This window comes from Meriones unguiculatus, chromosome 3 (assembly GCF_030254825.1).
Source record: "Meriones unguiculatus strain TT.TT164.6M chromosome 3, Bangor_MerUng_6.1, whole genome shotgun sequence".
NCBI classification, from domain to species: Eukaryota; Metazoa; Chordata; class Mammalia; order Rodentia; family Muridae; genus Meriones; species Meriones unguiculatus.
Window position 1 is genome coordinate 185,136,466 of NC_083351.1, and position 27,399 is coordinate 185,163,864.

The window sequence follows — 27,399 nt, forward strand, 5'->3', positions numbered from 1 at the left end:
GCTTCTTGTACCTAGGATTTTACAATTGTTTTGACTAGCTTTGGCTTGCACCCTTTTTGACATGGGATGGGCAGTTTTGAATTATAATTTTTGAGTTTTTAGGACTTAAATAGGCTGACACTTCCTTTGCCATCTCTAAGCCTCCTATGTCTTTTTTGCATCCGGCATGACCAACATTGGTCTCCCATGAAAATGTCTCACATTTGAAAGAATAAGCCGGCTTCCAGAGCAGTGTGACACCTTAATTTAGTCAGCATTTGAAAGTTGTTTTTTTTTTTTTAATGTGGGAGGCATGCAGTTTGCATGTTTGTCTCTAAGCCTAATTTTAATTCCTTACATTGACCAATAGAACATATTTCTTAAGTCTAAATACCCTTTTGTATCAGTTCTGTGGAAGTACCAGTTTTGGGGATTGGCTGGCCATTTTAGAGCAGTGTGACATATTTTTACACAATGGAATACTACTCAGCAATCAAAAATGAGGAAATCATGAAATTTGCAGGCAAATGGTGGGATCTAGAAAAGATTATTCTGAGTGAAGTGTCCCAGAAGGAGAAAGACACACATGGTATATACTCACTTATATAGACCTATAAGATATGATAAACATAATGAAAGTTACACACCTAAAGAAGATAAAGAAGAAAGAGGACCGGGGGTAAGATGATCAATCCTCACTTAGAAAGACAAATGAGATGTGCATTGGACATAGGAGAAAACAAGTAACAGGACAGGAGCCTACCACAGAGGGCCCCTGAAAGACTCTACCTAGCAGTGTATCAAAGCCGATACTAAGATTCATAACCAAACCTTTGGCAGAGTGCAGGGAATCATATGAAAGAAGGGGGAGTTAGTATGACGTGGAGAGAATAGGAGCTCCACAAGGACCAAATATATCCGGGCACAGGGTCTTTTCTGAGACTGACACTCCACCAAGGACCATGTATGAATATAACCTAGAACCTCTGCTCGGATGTAGCCCGTGGTAGCTCAGTAACCAATTGCTTTCCCATAGTAAGGGGAACAGGGACTATTTCTGACAGGAACTCAATGGCAGGCTCTTTGACCTCCCTACCCACCAAGGGAGGAGCAGTCCTGCTAGGCCACAGAGGAGGGCTTTGCAGCCAGTCCTGAAGATACCTGATAAAACAGGATCAGATGAAAGGGGAGGAGGTCCTCCCCAAACAGTGGACTTGGAAAGGGACAGGGAGGAGATGAGAGAGGGAGGGTGGGATTGGGAGGGAATGAGGGAGCGGGATATAGCTGAGATACAGAGTTAATAAAATATAACTAATAATAGAAATAAAAATAAAACAAAAAGCAAAAACAAACAAACAAAAACCTAAAATTGATGTGAATCAAACCTTTAAATCAGTAATGACATAACATCTATTATTAAGAAAAAGAACTTACATGGTAACCTTAAGGAAAATTTTGTCATTTTGAATCTTGGACTATCTCTGCAAGTGGCTAAACAGCAGGAGTTGCCATCATGGCTTTTATTACTTAAATTAGGCTTATTAGGAACTCAGAGATTTACCTTTTTCTTTTTACTTTGTGTGTATGTTCCTTCACCAACTTCTTCAAATACTTTTTTTTTTATTTCAAATCCATGTTATTGTAACTCAGAGCCTTTAAATGAAAATCAAATAAAGAGACAAGAAAATTTTATGTTTGGGGTCAGTTTTGTCAATTTAGGTTGTAACAAGCAAAGCCCAGTTGGTTATATTTTGGAATTTGGTTGTTGTTAGAGTGAATTGGTGGACCCTTACCAGAAAAAGCTGACAAGTATCTTGCAGCCAGAGAGCTTTGAACTTTAGCCATTAATAATCTAATTTTTTTGTTAGGAAGAGTGAGTGCTCTTTCTATTGGCTGTAACTTAGTATTCCATTCCTTGCCTTTTTCTCCACTTTCTCCTTGACCTTTCTTGGAGAAGGCATGGAGAAGAGCCATCACCATCAAACATTGCAGAAAACTCCCAGGCTATGTATCAAATGTAGCATCTCAATTAAATAAAAAGATTCTGGTCCATGAATTTCCATGCATTAATATTCTCATTGATCACTTCATAGACAAGAATTATATATAAGAAGTATCTAAGGTTGAAGAGATGGCTCAGAGGTTAAGAGCACTGTCTGTTCTTCCAGAGATCCTGAGTTCAATTCCCAGCAACCACATGGTGGCTTACAACCATCTATAATGAGATCTGGTGCCCTCTTCTGGCCTTCAGTGTACATGCAGACAGAACATTGCAAACATAATAAGCAAACGAATAAGTAAATAAATCTTTTTTAAAAAAAGAAGTGTCTATTATGTTATATACATATATAGATGTTATGTCATCATAGAAATTACACTAATATACCACTGGTCATGTGTGCTGTACTTTATTATTGAGTATTCAGTATCTGCCAGGTTTGAACACTCACTTTTCTCTGGCTGAGATGAGATTCCTCCATTGGCATAGTGATATAGATTGAACCTGCTACACAATAATGATGTAAGAAACTAAGTGGCTTCCTATGGGTGTGTTCTCCATTGTGATATAAATACTGAGCTCATGATGGTAACTAACCACAGCATATTACTCATCGCAAAACTGCATTGTTATGTCTATTTCGGTTAAACAAATAAAACTTGATTGTTTAAGGTTTCTTTGTTCTATTTTGTGCTTGGCCTGTTTTGTAGAAGAGGCTCACCAAACTGAAATACGCTGGTTAAAGTCAATACATGCTTGTGCATTATTCTCATTAGGTTTTTGTAAGAAAGAAGTATCTCTGCAAAGCACTCTCCGAATATTCCTGCCACAGTTAGAACAGCTCTCAATGAAGATATACACAACACATGTGTATCAGTCCCTCCTGAGGCATAGACTAGTACGGAGTCTCTGACTCTCTCCCGTAGGCTTCATTCTAACCACTCAGGGGCTTCCTATGAATGGAAGCAAGAAAGGATATTCACATCCTAGCAAGTGGATACACTCATTACTATGCGCTACTTAATTAACACACATTTGTTTGTGCTTCTTCGGTGAAGTGTTTGTGGTTCTGGGGCGTCAGTGAAGGCTTAGTCCAAGCACTGTAACTAACACAGTCAAGATATAGTCTACTTGTTTTACAGAGAAAACCGATAGGAACAAAAGAGATGGTAGAAAAGTTGAGACTTCAGAAAATGTGAGTCTGGATTCTTTACGAGTGATTTTACTGATGGTCTTCTTTTGGAGCTCCTGTCCCCTCCAGGTCTTTCTATCTCCCTCTTCTTTCATAAAATCCCATGAGTTCTGTCCAGAGTTTGGCTATTAGTCTCAGCCTCTGATTCGAGACCCCAGTCAGCAGTCTTTCAGAGAACCTCTGTGATGGACTCCTGTCCTGTTCTCTCTCTTCTCCTGTTTCCGATGTCTGTTTGCCCTTCTGAACTCAGTGGCAGGGTCTCTGATCACATCCCCCTAGGGGGGTACAGCCTTGCCAGGCCATAGAGGAAGAAAATGCAACCAATCCTGGTAATACTCGATGGGCTAGGGTCAGATAGAAGGAGAGGAAGACCTCCCCTATCATTGGAATAGAGGAGGCGCATAGGAGGAAAAAAGGAAGGGAGGGAGGGATTAGGGATTAGGGGGCCACAGCCAGGATACAAAATGAATCAGCTGTAATAAATAATAAATGAAAAAAAATATAAAAAGTGACTTACAATATACTGCACTAGCCTAGGCCAAGGAGCATATTCAGTGATGGATAACAATGAGCAATTATAATTTAGAATTATTTTGTGTTTGCAGCTTCTACAATTTGACAAATTTCTTATGTGTGTGGTGAGATTAATAGATCAGGAGAGGATTAACTTTGAAAAGATAGGCTTCAATTTTGTCCTTTAAACTGATAGGCTATGTATAGTATATGCCCACAGTGTGTGTATGTACATGCCTTTGTCTGCATATGGAGGACAAGAGAAGACTTGGATGTTCTACTTTGTACTTTATACCCAAGGAACATGCTCTTCTACTGAACTTGTAGGTAGACTGGTGTCCAACAATTTCCAGAGAGCCTCTGGAAAGGAATGTCTGAATAAATCTGTACCTGTGATCTGCTCTTTTACAGCTTGGCTGTAAACCGACTAGCTTTAAGGTACTTAAAGCATATCTTGGGTGTCAAATGGTCCAGTATTATTTAACCTATGTTTTTATAGTGGCCTTGTCTTTCCCCAAACATCGCTCTAAAAGCTTTTCAGCAAATCTTTGAGGAATTATGATTATGCCTATTTTACCCACATTTTTTATACTTGCCATAGCTATCTTTTATGGGATGTAATGAGAATCTATGCTATTGTTAGTTTAATTCAATCATGCAGGATAAATGCAATTATCTTCTATTTATTTGAGGATTTATTTACTTTCATATATGTATACGTGTTGACTTATATATTTGCGGGTATATCATGTGCAATATCCATGTGGGCCTGAAGAGGACAACAGATTCCTTGGAACTGGCCTTGCAGACAGTTGTGAGTCACCATACAGACGCTGGGAAGCAAATCCCAGTCCTTCAGAAGAGCAACAATCACTCTTGATTGCAGAGCTCTCTATACGTTCATTTTAAAAGAAGCAAATGAAGAGTTGGTAGCTTGTATAACTTGACTGCCATCATGTGTCTTTTCTTTTCCTCTGAAGCTGACTGACTTTGAATCCGAACAAGGAACACAGTCTCTCTGGGGGAGTGGACAGTATACACCATTTTGTAGAGGCCTTCGGTTTTTGGGAAAAGGGAATTTGGGAGAAAAGGTCCTTCTTCGGGCCAGCTCCCTGAAGTCTCAATTGTGGTTGTCATATTTAGCTGCTTATCAGAAGCTTCCCTGACACAGATGATCCAGGATGAACTGCATAGCTTTCCAAAACCAAGTGTTCTAAATATGAGCATTTAGATATGCAAAATAATGTTAAAATGTCTTTGGATTTACAGGGCAGAAAGTAAGACTTGGAAGTAAAGTCATTTGAGCAGTGTGGCCTGGTCATGTCATCTGACCTGGACTTGACTTCAGTAAATATGATTCTGAATCCTTTCTGCCCTCCTCATGGGGTTTCACTGGAACCTGGACTTCACTGGACTGAAGTGAGCTTCATACATAGGCATTTCTTCACCAGCAGTGCCCCATGTAGAAGAATGTACTATTCTTCAAAATTCCTAGACTCTGCCTCCTCCTGTGATTGCAATGTGAAAATTCATTTCCCAGAGCCTCATCCTGTGACTGCAATTTAATGAGATAATGAAAATAAAAGTGTCATGAGTCTTCCTTGATACAATATAACATTATTTTTAAAAGAGGTCAAGGACCAGAAAGACCATGTCATATGGGTCTGCCATAATATAATATAATATAATATAATATAATATAATATAATATAATATAATATAATGTATTATTTTTCAAAGAGGTTAGGACCAGGGAGACAGCTCAGTTGGTAAAATGCTTCAAATGCATGAAAACCGGAAGATCCCCAGCACCCCCATTTAAAAGAGAAAAACAAAAAACTAGAAGATGTTTCATGTGCCTGGAATCTGGGTGCTGGGAAGAGGGGGTAGAGATGGGTAAATTCCACGGATTTCCTGGCCAGTCACGCTAGCCAATGAACAAGCACCGGGTTCAGTTGGAGATCCTGGCTCCAAAAGGCTAGCGGAGCTTTCTGAGTTTTCCCTCACCTCACTAACCCACCGTATTTTTGGAAATGTTTTCCCTTTTGTTTGTAAACTGTCTTCTGTTCCTGTTTCTAATAGTAATTAGTAATTAATTAATAATAATAAAGGAAGATTGAGAACAACTGAAGACACTCAGTATTGAGCTCTGATTTTACACACACACACACACACACACACACACACACACACACACACATCCATCACTCCGCGAACAGACATATACACATACACAGGTAACAGAAAGACAGAAATCAGGACATAGACACACCTACTGACATCTTGATTCTGCCTGTTAGCTTTTGGCACTGTGAGAAAATACATTCCTGTAGTTTGAAACATCCAGTCTGTCGTAGTGCACTGGGGAAGATTTACAAGTCTGCTGGAGCAGTAAGTCTCCACTACTGAAAACAAAACAGGAATGCAGATGTTCCTCCCGGCCTGAGCACCGGCAGAGTATCTGGTTACTTCTTTCCATTCTCCGAACACAGAGGTCAGATGACTTCCTGGGATGAAAGCCAGCTTCCTCTTGCTGTTTCTCCAGCCACTGGTCAGCAAACGCCTCCTCCTTCCTGTTCTACTCTTCATCTTTTTACTTCCCTCCTGAGACAGGGCAGATAAATTCTAGAACAAAACGAGAATGCTAAGGTTGCCACTCTCACTTCCTCTCACCCTTTAGCCAAACGTCTTTGAATACAGAGCTTGCAGAGGGGCACCCATAGAGAGAGAAGAGGCAGGCGCCCCAGGGACTCTGCCCTGCCCGGTTACAGTTCGTCATGCTTTCTCACGGCCTCCACTGGTTGCAGAAAATGCCAGGATGATGCCTCCCTTGCTCCTGGCTGGGACTCTGATCATGGCGTTGTTCCTCTCCTGCCTGAGACCTGAAAGCTTCGATCCCTGCATAGAGGTATGTGTTAATCAGCGGCTCCTGTTCTGCTAGCCTACCTTGTTTCTCAAAACTGGCCCCAGCGCCAAGCTTCTTGCTATGTTCTGTTAAGTTTGTTTTTCACAAGAGTTATACTAACCAAAACTTGAAAAACTGTGGAAAGAAAAAGACTCGGTGTGAACAGGGCAGGAACAGGCACCCAGTGGTGTCTTGTTCTATTTAGGACTTCTGAGTCATGACTTAGAGACTTGAAAGAAGTAAAACTGGTTTAAAGTCATTGTTCTGTGACCCGGCCGAGTGACATCAAAGAAGTTACTGAACCTCTCTGAGGCCATTTTTTTCACATTATAAAAAAATCACAGTGTTTGTTAAAGGGATTTAAGAAGGCTGTTATTATCAGGCCTTCATGTGGATACTCTGGACACTCCGCTTTTCGCAGTCATTCCTTCCCTTTCAAACTCAGGTGAGGGTGGCTGTCATTTCTCTCTTTGAAGAAGCGTCTCTGATGAATAGAGCAGTGGCCCAGGGGAACAATCAGTTGCCGCTAAGCCTGATGACCTGTGTTCAATCCCCAGGCCCCATAAGGGTGAAGCAGAGAATCCCTCCTTTAAGAGGTCCTCTGAGCTCCAAGTGTCTGTCTAGGCAGGTGTGTGCATGCATGAGCACACACACAAATGAATGAATGTAACACTTTAAAAAAATAAAAGAATTTCTAAAACAAGGAAATGATTTTCTAGCTGGGATTTTGGAAATTTGCAGCTAATTCTAGAAGATAAAGATATTGGAGGGAGGGAAGGAAACAAGAGAGAGAGAGACATACAAAGCAGTGTAGAACATCAGCTAAACAATGACTCCCTTCTTGGTAAAATACTGACTAGTGAGTAATCCGATTTATGACTAATTCGTGTTTTTACCGCACAGAGCAGGCACTTATCTTAGAAGCTCACAATATAACTGAGCAAACAAGCAAGGATTTCAGGGTGAGGTGGGCTCAGAAGCTCAAGAGAGGTATGCTGAGTTAAGACTCATGATGTTGACAAAGGAGAAAATACTGTTACTTATTAAAAAGAGTAACTTCTTGCCATCTCAGTATCTTTGCTTTCTGATTCTTTAGCTAGGCTGATGGAAATCACGTTTCCAATCAGTGTCAAAGTGAGATAAAATTCCTCTGCCCGTGGCTTGTGCACTATATTCTGGCAACCCTCAAAGTTTGCCTCTTCTTTCCATAGTCCTAGGGCCTTACCTCCAGAGGGGATGACTAGTTCCCTAATTTACACTCATTTCTATAACCACATTTGTGCTCTATTTTGTTTGTTTTATCATTGGTCTAGAGGCTGGGATCTATCCAATTACTCCTTTACAACTGTTTAATAACTCTTCAGTGTCATGATAGTTACTTCATCCCACACGTGCTTTGACTGTTTGCCCTACTCAAGCTATCCCTTCCTTGGATCAGTGCTCACTTATGGTAAAATTATGGAATCTCCTTAAGTAACTTACACATTTCCTAGTGCTCAGATTGAAAACTTAAAAGAAAGGGTAAAGTTAGCTTTAGTAATATTTTTATGCACCCAAATACAGTTCAACTATTTTTTCCTCTCTCTTTTTTTGTTTTGTTTTTGTTTTTTCGAGACAGGGTTTTTCAGTGTGGTCCTGGCTGTCCAAGACTCACTTTGAAGCCCAGGCTGGCTGAACTCACAGAGATCTGTCTGCCTCAGTGCTGGGATTACAGGAATCCTGTGCTACACTCCCGGCTATAGTTCAACTATTAAAAAGATACTTTATGTTCCAATTTGGTACACATACTAGATATTAAAGAGTATTCTTTGCTTATCATACACTTTTACTTATTTTATGTTTATTAATTTCATGTTTCATTGTTCTGTGTGGGTTATAGCTAAGCCTGGAATGTAGAGATTTGATTTCAGGATTTATTTTTCCTCTTTGTGACGATCTCTGTGTCTCATCTATGTGTCTCATCCTCAGAGTGGTTTTTCTTGATTGTCTCATGTAGATCTCTGCCTTTGATCTCTCAGTATGCTTTTTCATTGATCATATAATTTTGTACTTTCATCTTTTTTTCTTTCTTTATTTTTCCCTTTGTGTAGAATCCACAAGAAGGTTGGGTTACTGTTGGGTTTATCACTATGCCAGGAATAACTCTCAGTGGTTCTCAGCCTTCCTAATGCTGTGACCCACTCATACAGTTCGTTGGGTTGTACTGACCCTCAACCATAAAATTATTTTCATAGCTACTTCATAACTATAATTTTGCTACTGTTTTGAATCGTAACTATCGGATATGCAGGATAAATGATATGCGACTCCTGTGAAAAGATTGTTTGACCTCCAAATGGGTTCCAGTCCCCAGGCTGAGAACCAATGGCCTAAATCATAATAGCTCTTCATTTTGTAAGTGTGAAGCTAGTGGAAGAATGGCTGCTGGACTACTTCTGATGCCCTCATGTTCTGGCTGTGGCTTCGCCAGGAATTAATAATCTCAGCTCTTGCCTATTGCTAGCCAGTTTGTCTGAATTTCTTCCCACCCCTTATTTGCTTATGTACTTTTCTCATTATGATATAGCTTTTCTTTTTTATTTTTCCACACATGCATCTCTTGCTCAATTTTTACATTCTGGATTTAGAACTTAGATCAAGCTTTGCAGCTCTTGTAGGTATTATTTGTTTTGCTTTTCTGTTAGCTGAGTCTTTGAGTTCAAAGTCATCTGGAATCCTATAGCATGTATTTTTGTACTGCCCATAGTCCTTAGCAGAAAAAAGAAAAGCTACCATTTGGCTTCTGTGGACTTCTGTTCTATCAGTTACACACTGTTTATCGTTCACTCCTCTACCATATTTCTAGTGAACATAGGTAACCATGAACCCTTCTGAGCCTTGGAGACAAAATAGCAAACAAAATCATCAGAGCATCAAAACTCATGGTCCAAGTCATCAAGTGAACAACACTTGGGAAATAACTATGTAGGCAACACATAGCTCCTGATGATCAACTTGTGAAGGGTGTCTAAGAGGATGAGAGAAGACTTCCTGCCCCGCCCCTGACTCTGTTAAACACATGGTCCTCGAGGATTCTATACTTAGTCCCATTTAAGCAGGCACATGAAAGGGCCCATGCAAATCTTCTAACTATATGTGTATTACCCAATCTCTATTATTTCCTTCATCTTTAAAAGATTTTTTGAGGTTTAGTATAAACTATGTAAGATGTAAGTTTAGCAAGAAATCAATGATAGCCAATGATAATTAACATTAATATGTGTTGCTTTAATTCTAGCAAGCATTGAGATAAGCTCTGATCTCATCTAGTTTTTGGGGAATTCTATTGCTTTTTAATAAAAGAAAACAAAACTCACTGGGTTAAATAAAGCATTTTTATGAAAGAAATTATATAATTATGAAATTAGATGGAAGGTTATGGTGTAGGGTTTATAGTAAATTTGGGGAAATAAATAAAACTAAGTGGAGACTATCACAGCCCATAGCACTTGCCCTTGAGTCTGTTTTCCACCACTGGAATCCATGCACTCTAAGACTGTCTCTGATTCCTATTCCAAGTTAATAAAGTCAATGAGCCAAAAAAAGACAATGCCATTGTCAAAAATTGAGTGGCAACTAGGAAATGTCTGGACAGATTTATTGGTACTCTCTGTGTGTCTGTATATGAGGATAAGTAATTAGAAAAAGAATAATTTTACATAAAGCTATGCACAAAAAGCTGTATTTTAAATAAAACTTGTGATTTTTTTTTAATGAAGATGTAACAAATAAAAACAGCATGTGAACAAACAAAAGCTGTGTCCAACTTGAATGGAGGAAGAGGAAAAGGGAAATGCTGTAATCATAATCTCGAAATTTTTTCTTCTTAATGTATAGAACAAGACATATATTAACATGAAATGGTATATAAATGAATGGATTTGGATGGATGTGAGGTCACACATCTGTAATGCCAGCACTTGTGTGGTGGAGGCAGATCAGGAATTCAATGGCATCTTTGGCTGTATAGCAAATTTAAGCCAAACTTGACTAAATGAGACTGTGTTTCAAACAAAATAAAACTGAATGAATGGATGGTTAGAAGAATGGAATGTTGACTGGCATGCATGCATGCGAGATTCACACCCCATTATTTGTCATTGCGAACACGTGCAGCTGGGAACATACATTTGTTGTGTGATATTTACAGGTGGATCCTAATATTACATACCAATGTATGGAACAGAATCTCAACAAAATCCCTGAAAACATCCCCTCTTCAACCAAGAACTTAGATCTGAGCTTCAACCCCCTGAAGATCTTAGGAAGCCATAGCTTCTCTAATTTCTCTGAACTTCAATTGCTGGACTTAACCAGGTAATGAATGCGCTTTTACATGCTGCACACAGTGAGATATTTATTTTTATAACACTGTACTCTTGACTCAGCAGACCTAGCTGTCTCTAATGCAGCCGTCCACTCATCCGTTAGGCAGATGCACTGCTTGCCGTCCCCCTTGGAGAAGCTACTTGTATTCAACAGGTTTCAGTTTGGTGGACAGCTGGACAAGAACATCTAAGGACAGCTCTGGCTTTACATTAGTTTACACTGTTTCATTACATATTTATAGACGACACCCTATATGCTGTACCCAAGCTACAGAACAAGAATTTATAGATGCATAGCCCATACTTCCAATTATTAAGCAGGATAAATATCCTCTTTAATGAGTTAAAGTCTTCTTGTTATTGGGCACATAGCACTAATCCAACAAATGTTAACCAACTCTGATACTGTGGTTTAGAATAATAAGCAATAAAATATGTTCAAATAAAGGCAACAAATTCTGTTGTTGAGAAGAGGGGCTGTTTTGCTATGTGTGAGAAGGGATCAGGAAAGATTTTAGATATGAGTAGGTGCAGAGGATGCTTGAAATACTGAAATTAAAATAGAGGGTAGAAACCAAGAAAAACACTAACTCAGGAGAAGGATGCCAGGTCCAAGAAAAACATCTGCTGTAGACAACAGTTGCTGACATTTTCTTTTCTGATTCAGGGCAGCATACCATTTGTTGGAACACATAAACTTTAGCCAATATTTTATCTGGGAAGTTAAATCATTTTTATTGGTTATATTTGTTCAACATTTCATATATCTTAATTTCCTCTGACCAATGTAGCCCGGATTCACCCCAACCAGTCCCCATTCTATGTTTATCTTTTTTTTTTTTTTTTTTATTGTGTGACCCATGAATTTTTTCCAGATTCTCTGTGTGACTATAGGTTTATAACAAACTATTAGAGACTAGTGGGCTCAACCATTTCATAAACAACTAAAACAATGACTCTCCCCTAGAATCTAAAGTTCCCCATGGTCCCGTTCCTAATCCATGAATTCCTGTTGGCAGGTCTAGTGCAGGTAACCACAGCTTCTATGAGTTTGCAATGGCCTTGTCATGCCCTGCGTAACATCTCTTCTGTCTTCTGCCTCTTACATTTCTTTTCTGTCTTCACTTTGCTTGTTTATTCACTTTACATCCCGATTGCAGGACCCTCCCTCCTCTCCTTCCAGTCCTATCCTCCCACCCCCTTCTCCATGTCCACATCCCCTTCTTCTCAGAGATAAGGACCCCCATCGGGTACAATCCCAAATCAGGACTAAGCACCTTCTCTTCCACTGTGGCCAGATAAGGCTCCCCAGGTAGAGGAGCATGATACAACAGCAGTCAACAGAGTCCATTTCAAGGACAGCCTGCACTTCAGTTTTTAAAAGACCCACTGGAAGACGTCACGTCACTGTCCATCAGCTCTCATAAGTGTAGAGGGCCTAGCTCCAGTCCATGCATTCACTTAGATTGGTGACTCAGTCTCTGTCAGCCCCCATGGGCTAGGTTAGTTGACCCTGTTGGTCGTCTTGTGGAGTTCTTGTCCCCTTCGGGTCCCTCTATCTTTCTCTTCCACAAGATTCCTAGAGCTTCATCTAATGCTTGGCTGTGGGTCTCGGCATCTGTTTTGATCCACTGCTAGATGGAGCCTCTCATTGGACAGTTAGCTTGGTGTCTGACTGCAAGTATAACAGAGTATCATTAATAGTGACAGGGGTTGGCCCTCTTCCCATGGGGTCTCACCTTGGGCCAGTCATTAGTTTGCCATTTCCTCAAATTCTACTTTATCTTTACCCCTGCACATCTTGCAACCAGGGTAAATTGTGAGTCAAAAAGCTTTGTGGGTCGGTTAGTGCCTCTTTCCCTCCACTGAAAGTCCTGACAGGCTATAAGGGTCACTTCATTCTCCATATCCCCTGCTGCTAGGAGTTTCATCTAGAGTCACCCCATATCCTCCCAGGACCCTATCGTGTCACAAGTGGCCAGCTTTTCACAGAGATCCTCCTCTACCCACATTGGCTTCCCATATCTCTCCAGGGCCTACTGCCTTCCACACCCAATTTCCTGAACCTGAGGTCCTATCTCGTTTCCCTACTGATCTCCATCCCACCAGTCCCCTCTCTTCATCTACTTCTAATGTCTACTTTATTTCTCCTTCTGAGTGAGATTCAAGCTTCTTCTCTTGGGCCCTCCTTGTTACTTAGCTTCTTAGGGTCTGTGGATTGTAGAATGGTTATAATGTACTATATAATCAATACATACTTAGAGGTGAATAAATACCATGTGTGTCTGGATCTCGGTTACCCCACTCAGCATGATCCTTTCTAGTTCCATGCATTTGCCTACAAATTTCATTATTTCCTTGATTTTAATGGCTGAATAGTATTCCATTTAGTAAATGTACCATGTTTTCTTTTTCCATTCTCTGATTGAGGGACATCTAGATACTTTCGAGTTTCTGTCTATTACGAATAAGGCAGCTATGAACATAGTTGAGCAAATGTTCTTGTTGTATGATGGAGCATCTTTTAGGTATATACCCAGGCATATAAGTGGATCTTGATGTAGAACTATTATTGATTTGTAAGAAACCACCAAGGTGATTTCCAAAGTGGTCGCACAAGTTTGGGCTGCAACCAGCAATGGAGGAGTATGCGCCTTGCTCCACTCCTTGCCAGCGTGTGGTGCAACTTGAGTTTTTGATCTTAGCCATTCTGACAGGTGTAAGAGAATCTCACAGTCATTTTGATTTGCATTTCCCTGATGACTACGTATGTTGAACATTTCTTTAAGTGCTTCCTCGTCATTACAAAATCCTCTGTTGATAATTCTCTGTTTAGCTCTGTACCACATTATTAAATTTTATTATTTGTTTTGTTAGTATTTAATTACTTGGCTTCTTTATATAATTCCGATATCATCCCTCTATTGGATGTAAGGTTTTTCAGTTTCATGAGGTCCCATTTATTAATTTTTGATCTTAGAGCATAAGGTGTTGGTGTTTGGTTCAGAAAATTATCTTCTGTATCAATGTGTTTGAGGTTAGTCCCCACTTTCTCTTCTATTAGGTTAAGTGTATCTTGTTTTATATTTAGGTCTTTTATCTACTTGGACTTAAGTTTTGTGCAGAGTGGTGAATATGGATATATTTTCATTCTTCTACATGTAGACATCCAGATAGAACAGCACCATTTGTTGAAGATGCTTTCTTTTTTCCATTGTATGATTTTGAATTCTTTGTCAAAAATCAAGTGTCTGTATGTGTGTGGATTTATTTGTGGGCCTTGAATTAGATTCTATGGATCAACCTATCTTTTATTATGCCAGCACTTTGCTTCCTATTACTATTGTTTTGCAGTACAACTTCAAGTCAGGATGGTGATAACTTTAGATGTTTTTTTATTTTTCGAGATGAAGTGGAGATCTATTCTTTCAAGTTTCTGTAAAGAATTGTGTTGGAAATTTGATGGGAATTGCTTTGAATCTCTAGATTGCTTTTGGTAAGATATCCATTTTTGCTAATGTTAATCCTACTGATCCATGAGCATGGGAGATCTCTCCATCTTCTGATACCTTCTGCAGATTTTTTCTCTTGCTGAATAGAGTTACACCAAGATACTTTATATTATTTGTGGCTTCTGTTAAGGGTGTTGTTTCCCTAATATCTTTTTCAGCCTGTTTATAAAGGAGGGATACTGATTTTTTTTTAGCTAGTTTTGTAACATTGCTGAAGGTGTTTATCAGCTGTAGGAGTTCTCTGGTAGAATTTTGGAGGTCACTTATGTATGCTGTCATATCATCTGTGAATAGCAATACTTTGACTTCTTCCTTTTTAATTTTTCTACCCTTGGTCTCCTTTACTTGTTTTATTGCTCTTGCTAAAACTTTAAGTGCTATGTGGAATAAATATGGGGAGAGTAGACAAACTTGTCTTATTTCTGATTTTAGTTGAATTGCTTTCAATTTCTCTCCATATAATTTGATGTTGCTTGCTGTATACTGTTTTTATTATGTTTCGGTATGGACCTTGTATTCCAAATCTCTCCCAGACTTTTATCATGAAAGGATGTTGGATGTTCTCAAAGGCTTTTTCAGCATCTAATGAGATGATCATGTGATTTTTTCTTTCAGTTTGTTTATATGGTGGTTTACATTGATGGATTTTTATATGTTGCACAATCCCTATATTCTTGGAATGAAACCTACTTGATCATGGTGGATGATGTTTTTGATTTGTTCTTGGATTCGGCTTGCAAGTATCTTATTGATTATTTATGCATCAGTGTTCATGAGGGAGATTGGTCGGAAATTCTCTTTCTTGGTAGAATCTTTGTGTGGTGTTGGTCGGAAATTCTCTTTCTTGGTTGAATCTTTCTGTGGTGTGCGTATGAGGTTGACTATAGCTTCATTGAATGAGTTTGACAGTATTTCTTTATTTCTATTTTGTAGAATAGTTTAAAGAGTATTGGTATTAGCTCTTCCTTGAAGGTTTGGTAAAATTCTGTGCTAAAACCATCTACTCTTGCCCTTTATATTGGTTGGGATACTATTAATGACTGCTTCTGTTTTAGTAGTGGTTATAGGGCAATTTAGTTTGTTAACCTGATCTTGATTTAATTTTGGTGAGTGGACTTTATCAAGATCTATCATTGAGTTCTATAAAGACTCCAATTTCTTTATTTATTCCCTGACCCAGTGGTCACTGAGTAGGAGTTGTCCAGTTTCCATGAGTTTGTAGGCTTTCTGTTGTTTCTGTTATTCTTGAGGTTTAGCTTTAATCCATGGTGATCTGATAGAATACAGGGAGTTATTTCAGTTTTCTTCTATCTATTGAAACTTGTTTTGTGACCAACTATATGGTCCACTTTTGGAGAAGATTCCATGTGGTACTGAGAAGAAGGTATATTCTTTTGTGTCTGGGTGAAATGTTCTGTAGAGATTTGTTAGGTTCATCTGATTCATAGTATTTGTTGGTTTCATTATTTCTCTGTTTAGTTTGTCTCATTGTTCTGTTCTTTGTTGAAAGTGGAGTGTTGAAGTCTCCCACTATTAATGTGTGGAGTTTGGTGTGTGATTTAAGCTTTAGTAATGTTTCTTTTATATCTGTGGATGCCCTTGCATTTGAGGCATAAATGTCCAGAACTGAGACATCTTCTTGATGGACTTTCCTTTTGATGAGTATAAAGTGTCCTTCCCATCTCTTTTGACTACTTTTGGTTGAAAGTCTATCTTATTAAAATGGCTACACTTGCTTGTTTCTTGGTTTCATTTGCCCACAGGACCTTTGTCTTGCTGATTACTCTGAGGTAATTTCTATCTTGTTGTTAAGGTATTTTTCTTGTATTCAGCAGACTGTTTTCACTTCCACTCTGTTAGCCTGTGTTTTTTTTTTATTGAGGTATTGAGTCTCTTGATATTGAGAGATATTAATGACCAATGATGGTTTATTCCTGGTTTATTCCTATTTTGACGGTGGTTGTTTTGATGTTGGTGGTGGAAATGTGTGTGTGTGTGTGTGTGTGTGTGTGTGTAATTTTTTCTCTCTCTCTCTCTCTCTGTTTTGTTTTTTTGCTTGTGTGAAATAATTTGTTTCCTGTGTTCTCTTTGGTGTAACCTTTCTTGTGTTGAAGTTTTTCTTCTATTATCCTTTGTATGTCTGGAGTTAATGGAAAGATATTGTTTAAATTGTTTCCTGTGAAATATTTTGTTTTTCCCATTTATGGTGATTGAATGTTTTACCGGGTATTGTATTCTGGGCTGGCACCTGTGATGTCTTAGAGATGGCATGACATATGCTCAGGCCTTTCTGACTCTAATGTCTCTGTTGAGAAGTCTGGTGTAATTCTCATAGGTCTACCTTTATATGTGACTTGGTCCTTACACCTTATGGCTTATAATATTCTTCCTTTAATTTGTATGTTTAGTTTTTTGATTACTATGTGGTGGGATGATTTTCCTTTTTGGTGCAATCAACTTCATGTTCTGTAAGCTTCCTGTATGTTTATATGCATCCCTGTTTTTAGGTTAGGGAAGATTTTTTTTCTATGATTTTGTTGAAGATATTTTCTAGGCCTCAGAGCTGGGAATCTTCTCCTTTTCCCATTATTCTTAGGTTTGGTTTTTCCATAGGCTCCCAAGTATCATGGATATTTTGTGTTAGGAAATTTTAGATTTGGCATTTTCTTTGACTGATGTATCAGTTTCTTCTATTATATCTTCTGTTCTTGGGATTCTTTCTTCCACCTCTTGTACTTTGCTGGTAATGCTTATACCTGTAGTTCCTGTTCTCTTTCCTAGGTTATCCCTCTCCAGGAATGCCTAAGACTGCATTTTCCTTATTGCTTCTATTTCAATTTTCAGGTCTTGAACAGTTTTATTCATTTCCTTCTCCTGTTTGATTATATCTTCCTCTACACCTTTAAGGGTTTTATTAAATTCCTGCACCTGTTTGATTGTGTTTTCATCTATTTCTTTAAAGGATTTATTTTCCTCCTTTAAAGCCTTTATCAATTTTATAACATCAGATTTATTTTTTTATGATTTTTGAAAACTTTTTTCATCATCATCATTATTTTTTTATTTATTACAATTTATTCACATTGTATCCCAGCTATACCTCCCTCCCTTATCTCCTTCCAATTCCACTCTCCATCCCTCTACCCCGTCCTGTGTCCTTCCCCTAGTGCACTGGTAGGGGAAGTCTTCCTGCCCTACTGTCTGACCCTAGCCTATCAGGCCTCATCAGGACTCGCTGCACTGTCTTCCTCTATGATCTGGCAAGGCTGCACTCCCCAGGGGGAGCTGATCAGAGAGCCTGCCACTGAGTTTATACCAGAGACAGCTCCTGTTCTCCTTACAAGGGAACCCACATGGAGACTGAGCTGCCATGGGCTACATCTGAGCAGGGGTCTAGGTCCTCACCATGCTAGGACCTTGGTTGATTCATCAGTCCCTGCAGGACCCCCTGAGACCAGCTTTTTTGGCTCTGTTGATCTCCTTGTGGAGCTCCTGTCTCCTCCAGGTTTTTCTATCTTCCCTTTCTTCCAGAAGATTCCCTGTACTTTGCCCAAAGTTTGGCTATGAGTCTCAGCATCTTCTTCAATACCATGATGGATAGAGTCTTTCAGACACCCCATGTGGAAGGCTCCTCTCCTGTTCCCTGTCTTCTCCTACTTCCAATGTCTATGCTATTTGCCATTCTGAAGGAGGATTAAGTATCTTTTCTAGGGACCTCCTTGTTGTTTAGCTTCTTTAGGACTATAGTTTTTAGTGTGTTTATCCTATATTATATGGCTTATATCCACTTATGAGTGAGTATACACCATGTGTCTTTCTGCGTCTGGGTTACCTCACTCAGGTAGATCCAGCTATATCACTCCTGTGCATATATCTGAAAGATGCTCAATAATATAACAAGCTGTTTTGCTCAACTATGTCCATAGCAGCTTTACTCATAATCTGGAATCTGGAAACAACCTAGACATCCCGCAACTGAAGAATTGATACAGAAATTATAGTACATTTACACAATGGAATACTACTCAGCAATTAAAAACAAGGAAATTTGGAGGCAAATGGATGGAACTGGAAAAGGTCATTTTGAGGCAGGTAATCCAGAAGGATAAAGACACATAGGGTATATGCTCACTTCTAAGTAGATATTAGCCATATAATATAGGATAAACATACTAACATATATATATATATATATCATATATATACATGTATGTATACATATATATGATATATTAAATGTGAGATGTGAGATAATATATGTATATATATATATGTGTGTGTATATATATATATATGATTTAGGTGTTATAGGACATCCAGGGCTTACTGTAATAGGATAATTGGATTTCACTGGTGCTATTATGGCCCTGGGTTTTGCTGCTTATGTTCTTTTGCTGACCTCTAGCCATCTGTTTGTCACTGATGTTGCCAGGCTTGGTGGTCCGTGATGATAGTAGGCCCCTGGGATTGCAGGTATAGCTGGTGGTCCCACCTAGCAGCAGTCCTCTGTTTCTCCTAGGTGACAGCAGGCCTCCAGGGACAAAGAGAGAGCTGGTAGCTTCTAATGGCTATCTGTCTCTGAGATTGCAGTTAGAGATGTGGCCTGATGGTCCTTGATGGCTGTCTGTGTCTGAGATTTCAGGTAGAGATACAGCATGGAAAATGGAATGTGACTGGGAGACAGAGCACAGAATGCCAAGGCAGACCACGCCACTGCTGGGTCTGCCTGGGAGGTTCTATCAGGCAAGGAATTGGGGAAGGGCTCTTACCTGGTGATCCCTGATGCCTGCCTGACTGAGATTGCACGTAGAGATAGGGCCTGGGAAATGGAGCATGTGGAGAGCCCAGGGCAGATTGTATTGTTCCTGGGTTTTGCAGTCAGTTGTGTCAGACAAGAAACTGGTGGAGGATTCTCAATTGATGGTTCCTAATGGCTGCTAGTCTCCAGGATTGCAGGTAGGGATGAGGCCAGGGAAATGGAGCAGGCCCAGGAGAGTAGAGTGCATTGGGGAGATGGACCACGGAGACATCAGAGTACACCATGACTGCTGCTGGTGGTGGGCTCCAGCAGGCCAGGAATTGGTCCTTTTCTGTCTGCTCCCTTTTCATCAGTGTTCCATGATCCTTAGAGGGTGTGTTTCAAATGTCCATTTCAATGTTGTTCACAAAACCATCTTTTGCTTCTAGCAACTTGTACCTCTAAGAATATCATTCACTACTGTTTACTATAAAGAGAAGTGACATTTGTTAATGGGTATAAATATAAATCCTTAGACAGTAGTCTGGAGCCGTTGCTAATTTAACTAAACCACAATAATAATCCCCCTCCCTGCACCGCCAACATCAGGGTCATAGACCTCTCTAATTGGTGTCTTTGGCCACATTAGCGATACCAGCCTTGGACAGCCGCTTGTAAGATGGGGCAAAAATCTAATCCAAGAAACGGCTGCTACTCCTAGAGTAGTTATTCCAGCATTTCAGCCCTGGACATGTCTTGCCTGGCAGCTTAGTTCTGTTTTTCATAGCTGGATAAGCCCATTAATGACTTTTCCCTCCCTGTAGCCTCCATCGCACCTTCCTGCTGAAATCTAGCCAGCATAGAGGGAAACTTCCAGCTCAGCTTCAGCTTTATATCAGTGAGTTGCAATGACCAGGGGCATCTTTAAATTTTGAAATAGATAAAGAACCTTTATTCTGCAATGTGTGTAAAACTACAGAAATGTTTCGATGTTTTTATTCTGAACTTTCTTGATATAGATCAAGATTATCCTATTAAAAAACTTATTCAGAGCAATCATTACTGTCAAGAAGTTAGCAGCTAGCCAATGTATTATATTCTTTGCTTGGGTGTTGATAGAGTATTACAAAGGGTCGGGGGGCAATAACTCTGTAGGGAGAAGCAGAATGGAGCTCGTTCTTCCTCCAACATTTACGACCGTGTGACCTGTTGCACGTAATTTTTATGGAGTCTCACTTTTCACTGCTAATAAATCAAAATATTAATCCTCCCTGCATGGTTAAATGTTATTAAATGATGTATGCAATAAAATTATTTAGGGAGTTTTACAAGTTTAAAAATGCTATTAGGATCATTTTATTGGATTTTACATTTTAATTTTCCCAGGAATATATGAAAGGGAATAAACTGAAATAGGCAGGCAGGTAAATAACTAACTAACTAAATAAATAAATAAATAAATAAATAAAATATCCTTTTCTTAAAAAGATAACATAGTTTCTTTCTCTGTATAATTGAGCATTGATCTATCATACATTGTAAGAATATTCCTTAAAGACTTTGGATGTGAGCTCAGAAAGAAGTCAGGGTCCTTGTCCCTTAGCTCACAGGATATTGTGCGCTAGTGCAGAGCAAATAAAGTATTCCCTGTGCCTTTCACAGGGTAACTTATGTGTAGTAGTAGCCCAATCTCTTAAGAATAATTTGAGGTAGACTTTGTAGCCCTTACTTCTCTCTACAAATATACATATATATGTGGTTTTTTTTCTCCTTCTTCTTCTTCTTCTTCTTCTTCTTCTTCTTCTTCTTCTTCTTCTTCTTCTTCTTCTTCTTCTTCTTCTTCTTCTGTGACTAAGACAACTGGAGTTTGAAGAATTTGAGCGACTTATCTCGAGTAATATTGCTTACCTCAGCAGAAGAGAGTCAGGCTCACATCTCATGCTTCCAAGTTCAAAGTTTCTTCACTCTCTCAGTCCATTTCTCTAAAATTATGAGCTTGCTATTATGAGGTAGAAACAGAGAAAGACCCTTTGCCCTTGCCTGCTGTAGATGGCAATATATGTATATGACTGTGGGCAATGAAATCATAACTGAAAGGAGGAACGTGGGCAACACCATTCCCTCATTTAGAAGTACGATGAAGGAACCTCACAGAAAATAATGGGTTCCAAAGGTCATACAGGGAGAGAAGAGAGTAGGCACACCCAACCCTGGTTACATGGCCTCCTCTTACAATATTCTTTCTTTTTTTTATCACATTCTCACCTTTTCTCGGTTTACCAATAAATAATGAAAGCATTTACCTAAATGATTTTAGTACCTACGAGTATCCCAAAGAGAACAGAGAAAGTGAGGTTGCGGTGCAAGTTCATTGGGTTGGGTTTGGAAATGGCTCCTCTGCTACATGTGTCTGGCGTAATCTGCAATGAAGTCTAGCAGGCATCACCGTTTCCGGCTGCATATGAGCTCAGTTGCTAACTTGTCTGTGTGAGTGCTGTATACAGAACAGCTTACACTTTTCCTGGGACAAAATTGAGAACCTTTTACTGGCCTTGTGAGTCTTTGCAACCCACTCTCTCCACACTATGTTTGTCCGTCTCAGTTCTCTCCTTTCCCTAGAGCTATGGAGACTGTGTTTTTGCTCCTCCATGTGTCATGGCTGCCTCCTACTATGGTTTATGGATCTGCTGTTTACTGCACATATTGTTCACATTCACGCCTATTCATCATTCACATTTGTACAAAAAATTCTCAGTGCAGTCTGCTTTCATCTCCTGAGAGAGGGTCAATTTCTTTGTGGTGAACATTTGTAGCCCACTTTCCTCGCCTTCCACAAGACTTAGTCATGTCACCAGTTATTAACATTTACCTGTGATAATGACAGATTAAAAATACCTAGCTGTCATATGAGAAGCTTTTTGTAAACATTAATGCCATCTTTGACACTTGACACTTTTGTGTAATTATTTATATCTTTGAAATTGACTTTCACCCAGTCATTTATCATGACTAACAACCAACAACCACCCGTATCGATAAATACCCATTAGATGTACAATCACAGCTATGTGTGGGGAAAAAATGCCTAAACTTAATCTAAAGCTATTACATATTCTGTCCAACAGCCTTTATGTGCCCCAGCTATTGATCTTGAATTGATTTCCTTCTGATGGATTTGCTGCCCTATATAGTCTGATAGTTTATCACTGTAGCCAGTATGAAAATGCTGACTCTGCAGAGCTTGTTAACAATGTTCACACCATTGTCACTTGCTTTGTTTTGTGTATTTTTCTCTTCACAATGCCATGCACATTACATCTGTTTGTATTGTGTTGTGTCAGGGAGTGTTACGATTTTAAAAACTTTTATTAAGCAAAAATACATTACTGGTATCTCTTTTACTCATAGGTGTGAAATTGAGACAATTGAAGATAAGGCGTATCATGGCCTAAACCAGCTCTCAACCTTGATACTGACAGGAAACCCTATCCAGAGTTTATCCGTGAAAAGCTTTTCTGGATTAACAAGTTTAGAAAATCTGGTGGCTGTGGAGACACAACTGGCTTCTCTAGAAAGCTTCCCTATTGGACAACTTATTGCTTTAAAAAGACTCAATGTCGCTCACAATCTTATACATTCCTCCAAGTTACCAGAATATTTTTCTAACCTGACCAACCTACAACACTTGGACCTTTCTAATAACTATATTCAAACTATTTACCACAAAGACTTACAGGTTCTACGCGAAAATCCCCACTTCAATCTCTCTTTGGACCTGTCTTTGAACCCAATTGACTTCATTCAACCTCATTCCTTTCAAGGAATTAGGCTCCATGAACTGACTCTGCGAAGTAATTTTAATAGCACAAATGTAATGAAAACTTGCATTCAAAACCTGGCTGGATTACAAGTCCATCGGTTGATCTTGGGAGAATTTAAAAATGAAAAGAATGTAGAAAGATTTGACAATTCTGTCATGGAAGAACTGTGTAAATTGACTATTGATGAGTTCCATTTGACATATGCAGATTACTTTTCAGATGATATTACTGACTTCAATTGCTTGGCAAATGTTTCTGCAGTGTCTCTGGCAAGTGTATATTTAAGACACCTCGAAAATATTCCTAAACACTTCAAGTGGCGATCCTTAACAGTCACTAGATGTGAGCTTAAGCAGTTTCCACTTCTGGAACTACCCTTTCTTAAAAGATTGATTTTAACTACCAACAAAGGGGCTACCAGTTTTGAGGACGTGGATCTGCCAAGTCTCACATTTCTAGATCTCAGTAGAAATAGCCTGAGCTTTAGTGGTTGCTGTTCTGATTCTCATTTGGGGACAAACAGACTGAAGCACTTAGACCTCAGCTACAATGGTGTCATCCGTATGAGTTCAAACTTCATGGGTCTAGAAGAACTGGAATACCTGGATTTTCAGCATTCCACTTTAAAAGAGGTCTCGGAATTCTCAGTGTTCTTATCCCTTGAAAAACTCCTGTACCTTGATATCTCTTATACTAACACTAAAATTGGCTTTGAAGGCATATTTCTTGGCTTGATCAGTCTCAACACCTTAAAAATGGCTGGCAATTCTTTCAAAGACAACACACTTTCAAATGTCTTCACAATTACAACAAACTTGACATTCCTGGATCTTTCTAAATGCCAGTTGCAACGTGTGTCTTGGGGTGTGTTTGACAAACTCAGTAGACTTCAGTTACTGAATATGAGTCACAACAACCTACTGATTTTGGACCCATTCCATTATAAACAGCTGTACTCCCTGAAGACTCTGGATTGCAGTTTCAATCGCATAGAGACAGCCAAAGGAATTCTGCAACATTTTCCAAATAGCCTAACCTTCTTAAATCTTACTAATAATTCTCTGGCTTGTACATGTGAACATCAGAACTTCCTGCAGTGGGTCAAGGACCAGAGGATGCTCTTGGTGAATGCTGAACAAATGAAATGTGCAACACCTGTAGACCTGAAGGACTCCCTGGTGTTGGATTTTAGGAATGCTACATGTTATATGCACAAGACTATCATCACTGTGTCAGTGATGAGTGTGCTTGTGGTGACCACTATAGCATTTCTGATCTACAAATTCTATTTTCACCTGGTACTTATTGCTGGCTGTAAAAAGTACAACAGAGGTGAAAGCATCTATGATGCCTTTGTCATCTATTCAAGCCAGAATGAGGACTGGGTGAGAAATGAGTTGGTAAAGAATTTAGAAGAAGGAGTTCCCCCATTTCAGCTCTGTCTTCATTACAGAGACTTCATTCCTGGGGTAGCCATTGCTGCCAACATCATCCAGGAAGGCTTCCACAAGAGCCGGAAGGTTATTGTGGTGGTGTCTAGACATTTTATACAGAGCCGCTGGTGTGTCTTTGAATATGAGATTGCTCAGACATGGCAGTTTCTGAGCAGCCGCTCTGGCCTCATCTTCATTGTGCTGGAGAAGGTAGAGAAGTCCCTGCTTAGGCAGCAGGTAGAGTTGTATCGCCTTCTCAGCAAGAACACCTACTTAGAGTGGGAGGACAATGCTCTGGGGAGGCACATCTTCTGGAGAAGACTCAGAAAAGCCCTGTTAGATGGGAAAGCCTGTAATCCAGAGGGAACAGCAGAGGAAGTGTGCAATCACCAAGAAGCAGCAACTTGCACCTGAGGAGGACAGAACTCTTGGTGCAACTTTCATTCTGTTTTCAGATATTAAGAGTTACAGCTCACCTCAGGTTCTGCTGTGGACAGCATCCCATGATGCACAAGGTGAAACAAGGCCGGAAACGTCATGGACCTTACAAAGAAGAAGGAAGTAACACTGTGATGAAACACTGTACTTTCCAGGTGTGCTTTAACCAACTAAAGAACTGCAATTGAGAAAGTCAACCCCTATCTTACCAAACTGAAGGAAAAGATGGTAAAGGCCAGTGAGAGCAGAAAAGAGCATTATTCTTCCCATGCCCTTTTGAATATAAACTATATTATGTACCGTGTTTCAACTAATGTAGAAGAATTTTGGTAGTTTCTGAATTGAACACCTGCTTACTTTCCTTTTTTTTTTTCCTACTGGATGCAATGTAAATTCCACTGGCTCTTTTTGAGTGCTGGTGATTTGAACTTCATCTTCCATTTTACCTAATTCTTCCAGAAATATGATTAATACATGCTCACAGATACCCTGGCCAATTCGTAGCATGCTGTATTTTTATTAAATAAAAATTCCTGATATACTTTTATTTTTATAAATTTTGTTATCATATTTTATGACTGTCTATAAACTCATATCATAAATAATGTTGTTAGAGATATGCTATGAATGCCCATATTTAACTACAATTTTTCAAGAAAGTGTGTAAAACATACTCTGTCACTTTGTCACCAGGTGTCATTCTTAAATTATCGCCTACTAAGTTATGGATGTCACAGAGGCAGTGTTAAAAATAATTTTCTTGATAGGCGTATTTTTAATGTGAGGAGAAAAGTGGAGAGCAGTGCAGAGAAAAGAAATCATAAGTTGGTCATTTCTTCTTAATGATTACAGAACACACATGTTCACATACCTAAGTAGCAACACTAGATGTGTTGCAATTCTCCTTTTCAGCAAGCATGCTTTTTGATGGACTTGTAGATCCCTTCAGGGAGTCATGAAGATCTGAGAACCTTTCCCATTTCTGGACATGTTTGTGAGATGGGTGAATGTTGGGAGTACACATTGCTGCTTTCATGTTACTCCATTCAAACACTCTATATATAATGGCATGTGCACAGTGGTGTGTGTGTGTGTGTGTGTGTGTGTGTGTTTAAGGTTAAGGAGAAAATAGAGCTCAGATCACTTATTTGTTATTAATGGTAGTATAAAATAGTTGAGTCATTACACTAGTATGGAGGTTTCTTTGATGCAGAATATTTGTTCAAACTGTGAACTGCAAGATTGTGCTATTTACTGGAAAAAAAACATGTTTGTAGTTGCAGTGTTGCTCAACCCTAGTGCACACGTTTAATCCAAGAGCATTCTGCTTCAATTAAATGACCATTAAATGACCATCTATCAACCATAGATCAAGAGGTGGAGCAAAAAATCAGTTGATGGAGTGAACATGGGGAAAAAAGCATAGAGAGTAAGAGGAAGTCAGGAAGATGGATGGAAAAGTGCACAGAAAGTAGAAGGGAAGGACCTTAAGTTTGAGGGTTTGGGGAGTAAGAAGGCTCCTTCCTTTTGGGAAGGTCAGCTTTGTGACCTCTCTGAGGCAGCCTCTCTGAGCTAGCAGGTTTTTACCCCAACATTTGGCTCCCAAGTCTTTATTGGAAAAATTGAGCATTTGAGATTTCATTAAAAACATTTAAGGAAATCATAGCAGAACTATTATAAGATATAGCAATAAAGGTTTCCAAAAAATGAATTTCCTTGTTCATTATGATTAATAATAAATGTTCAAAATATTCAGATTATGGAGAGAACACAAATGTTCATCAGCTGGTTAATGAATAGATATAGTACGCTATATATTTTCAGTGAAATGTTATTTGACCTTAAGAAAGATGGAAATCTTGATGTTTGTGACAACAAAAATAAAGATAGAGTTTCCTTTTTCTAAGTGAAATAAGCTTAGCCATAGAAGAAACTGGAATTCTGAGAACTTCAGATGAAGTGAACAAGGATGGAAAGAAATGGTATACACAACAATAAAAGAAGAACAGAAAAGAAAGCCAGGCCTAGAATGTGTTTTTCACAATTATTTAAAACAATCCCCTTGAAAGAAAATGGAGTTATTAGTATTAATTAAGGTGCCTTAAATTTTTGTAATTACCTTCAACTTGGAATACAGTCATGCAATTATTACTCTCTTATTAGTGAAATGAGGTAGCAGATCAAGAATTAATCTCTCTTTTTTTCTGGATATAAAGCCCAAAGTTCAGTGCAGTAAATGTCTTGTCAATCAACCAGACAGCACACAAGAGGCAAGGAGACAGCCTGAGCTTCTTTCCCTCTCAGGGAAGCTTCTGTGCACTCTAGTCCATGCTTCAAGCTGGCAAAACAGGAAGTGAAACGCCCACAGTTCTCTATGTGGTTAATGCCAGTTAGGGTTTTTTCAAGTTAAACTATGAATCATTAAGCAAATACATATGCATGCATGCATTATGCACAGAGTGGTTCATTTATAACATCTTTCCATAAAGGGCTTGGGTGAGC

The 27,399-nt window shown here is 39.1% G+C and overlaps 1 protein-coding gene across 1 annotated transcript; it reads left to right on the top strand.

Annotated features, from left to right (window-relative positions):
• Window positions 1–6,210: 6,210 nt before the first annotated feature.
• Tlr4 (toll like receptor 4) lies at window positions 6,211–25,454 on the top strand. Its single transcript, XM_021662989.2, has 3 exons — window positions 6,211–6,591; window positions 10,778–10,944; window positions 22,614–25,454. The coding sequence occupies exons 1-3, from the start codon at window positions 6,502–6,504 to the stop codon at window positions 24,871–24,873; spliced, it is 2,517 nt and encodes an 838-aa protein (XP_021518664.2). The 5' UTR covers window positions 6,211–6,501; the 3' UTR covers window positions 24,874–25,454.
• Window positions 25,455–27,399: the final 1,945 nt, after the last annotated feature.

Coding starts and splice junctions, on each gene's coding strand:
- Tlr4 (XM_021662989.2), top strand. CDS start 6,502: ATGATGCCTCCCTTGCTCCTGGCTGGGACTCTGATCATGGCGTTGTTC. Junction 6,592..10,777: donor GCTTCGATCCCTGCATAGAG/GTATGTGTTAAT, acceptor TGATATTTACAG/GTGGATCCTAATATTACATA. Junction 10,945..22,613: donor CAATTGCTGGACTTAACCAG/GTAATGAATGCG, acceptor TTTTACTCATAG/GTGTGAAATTGAGACAATTG.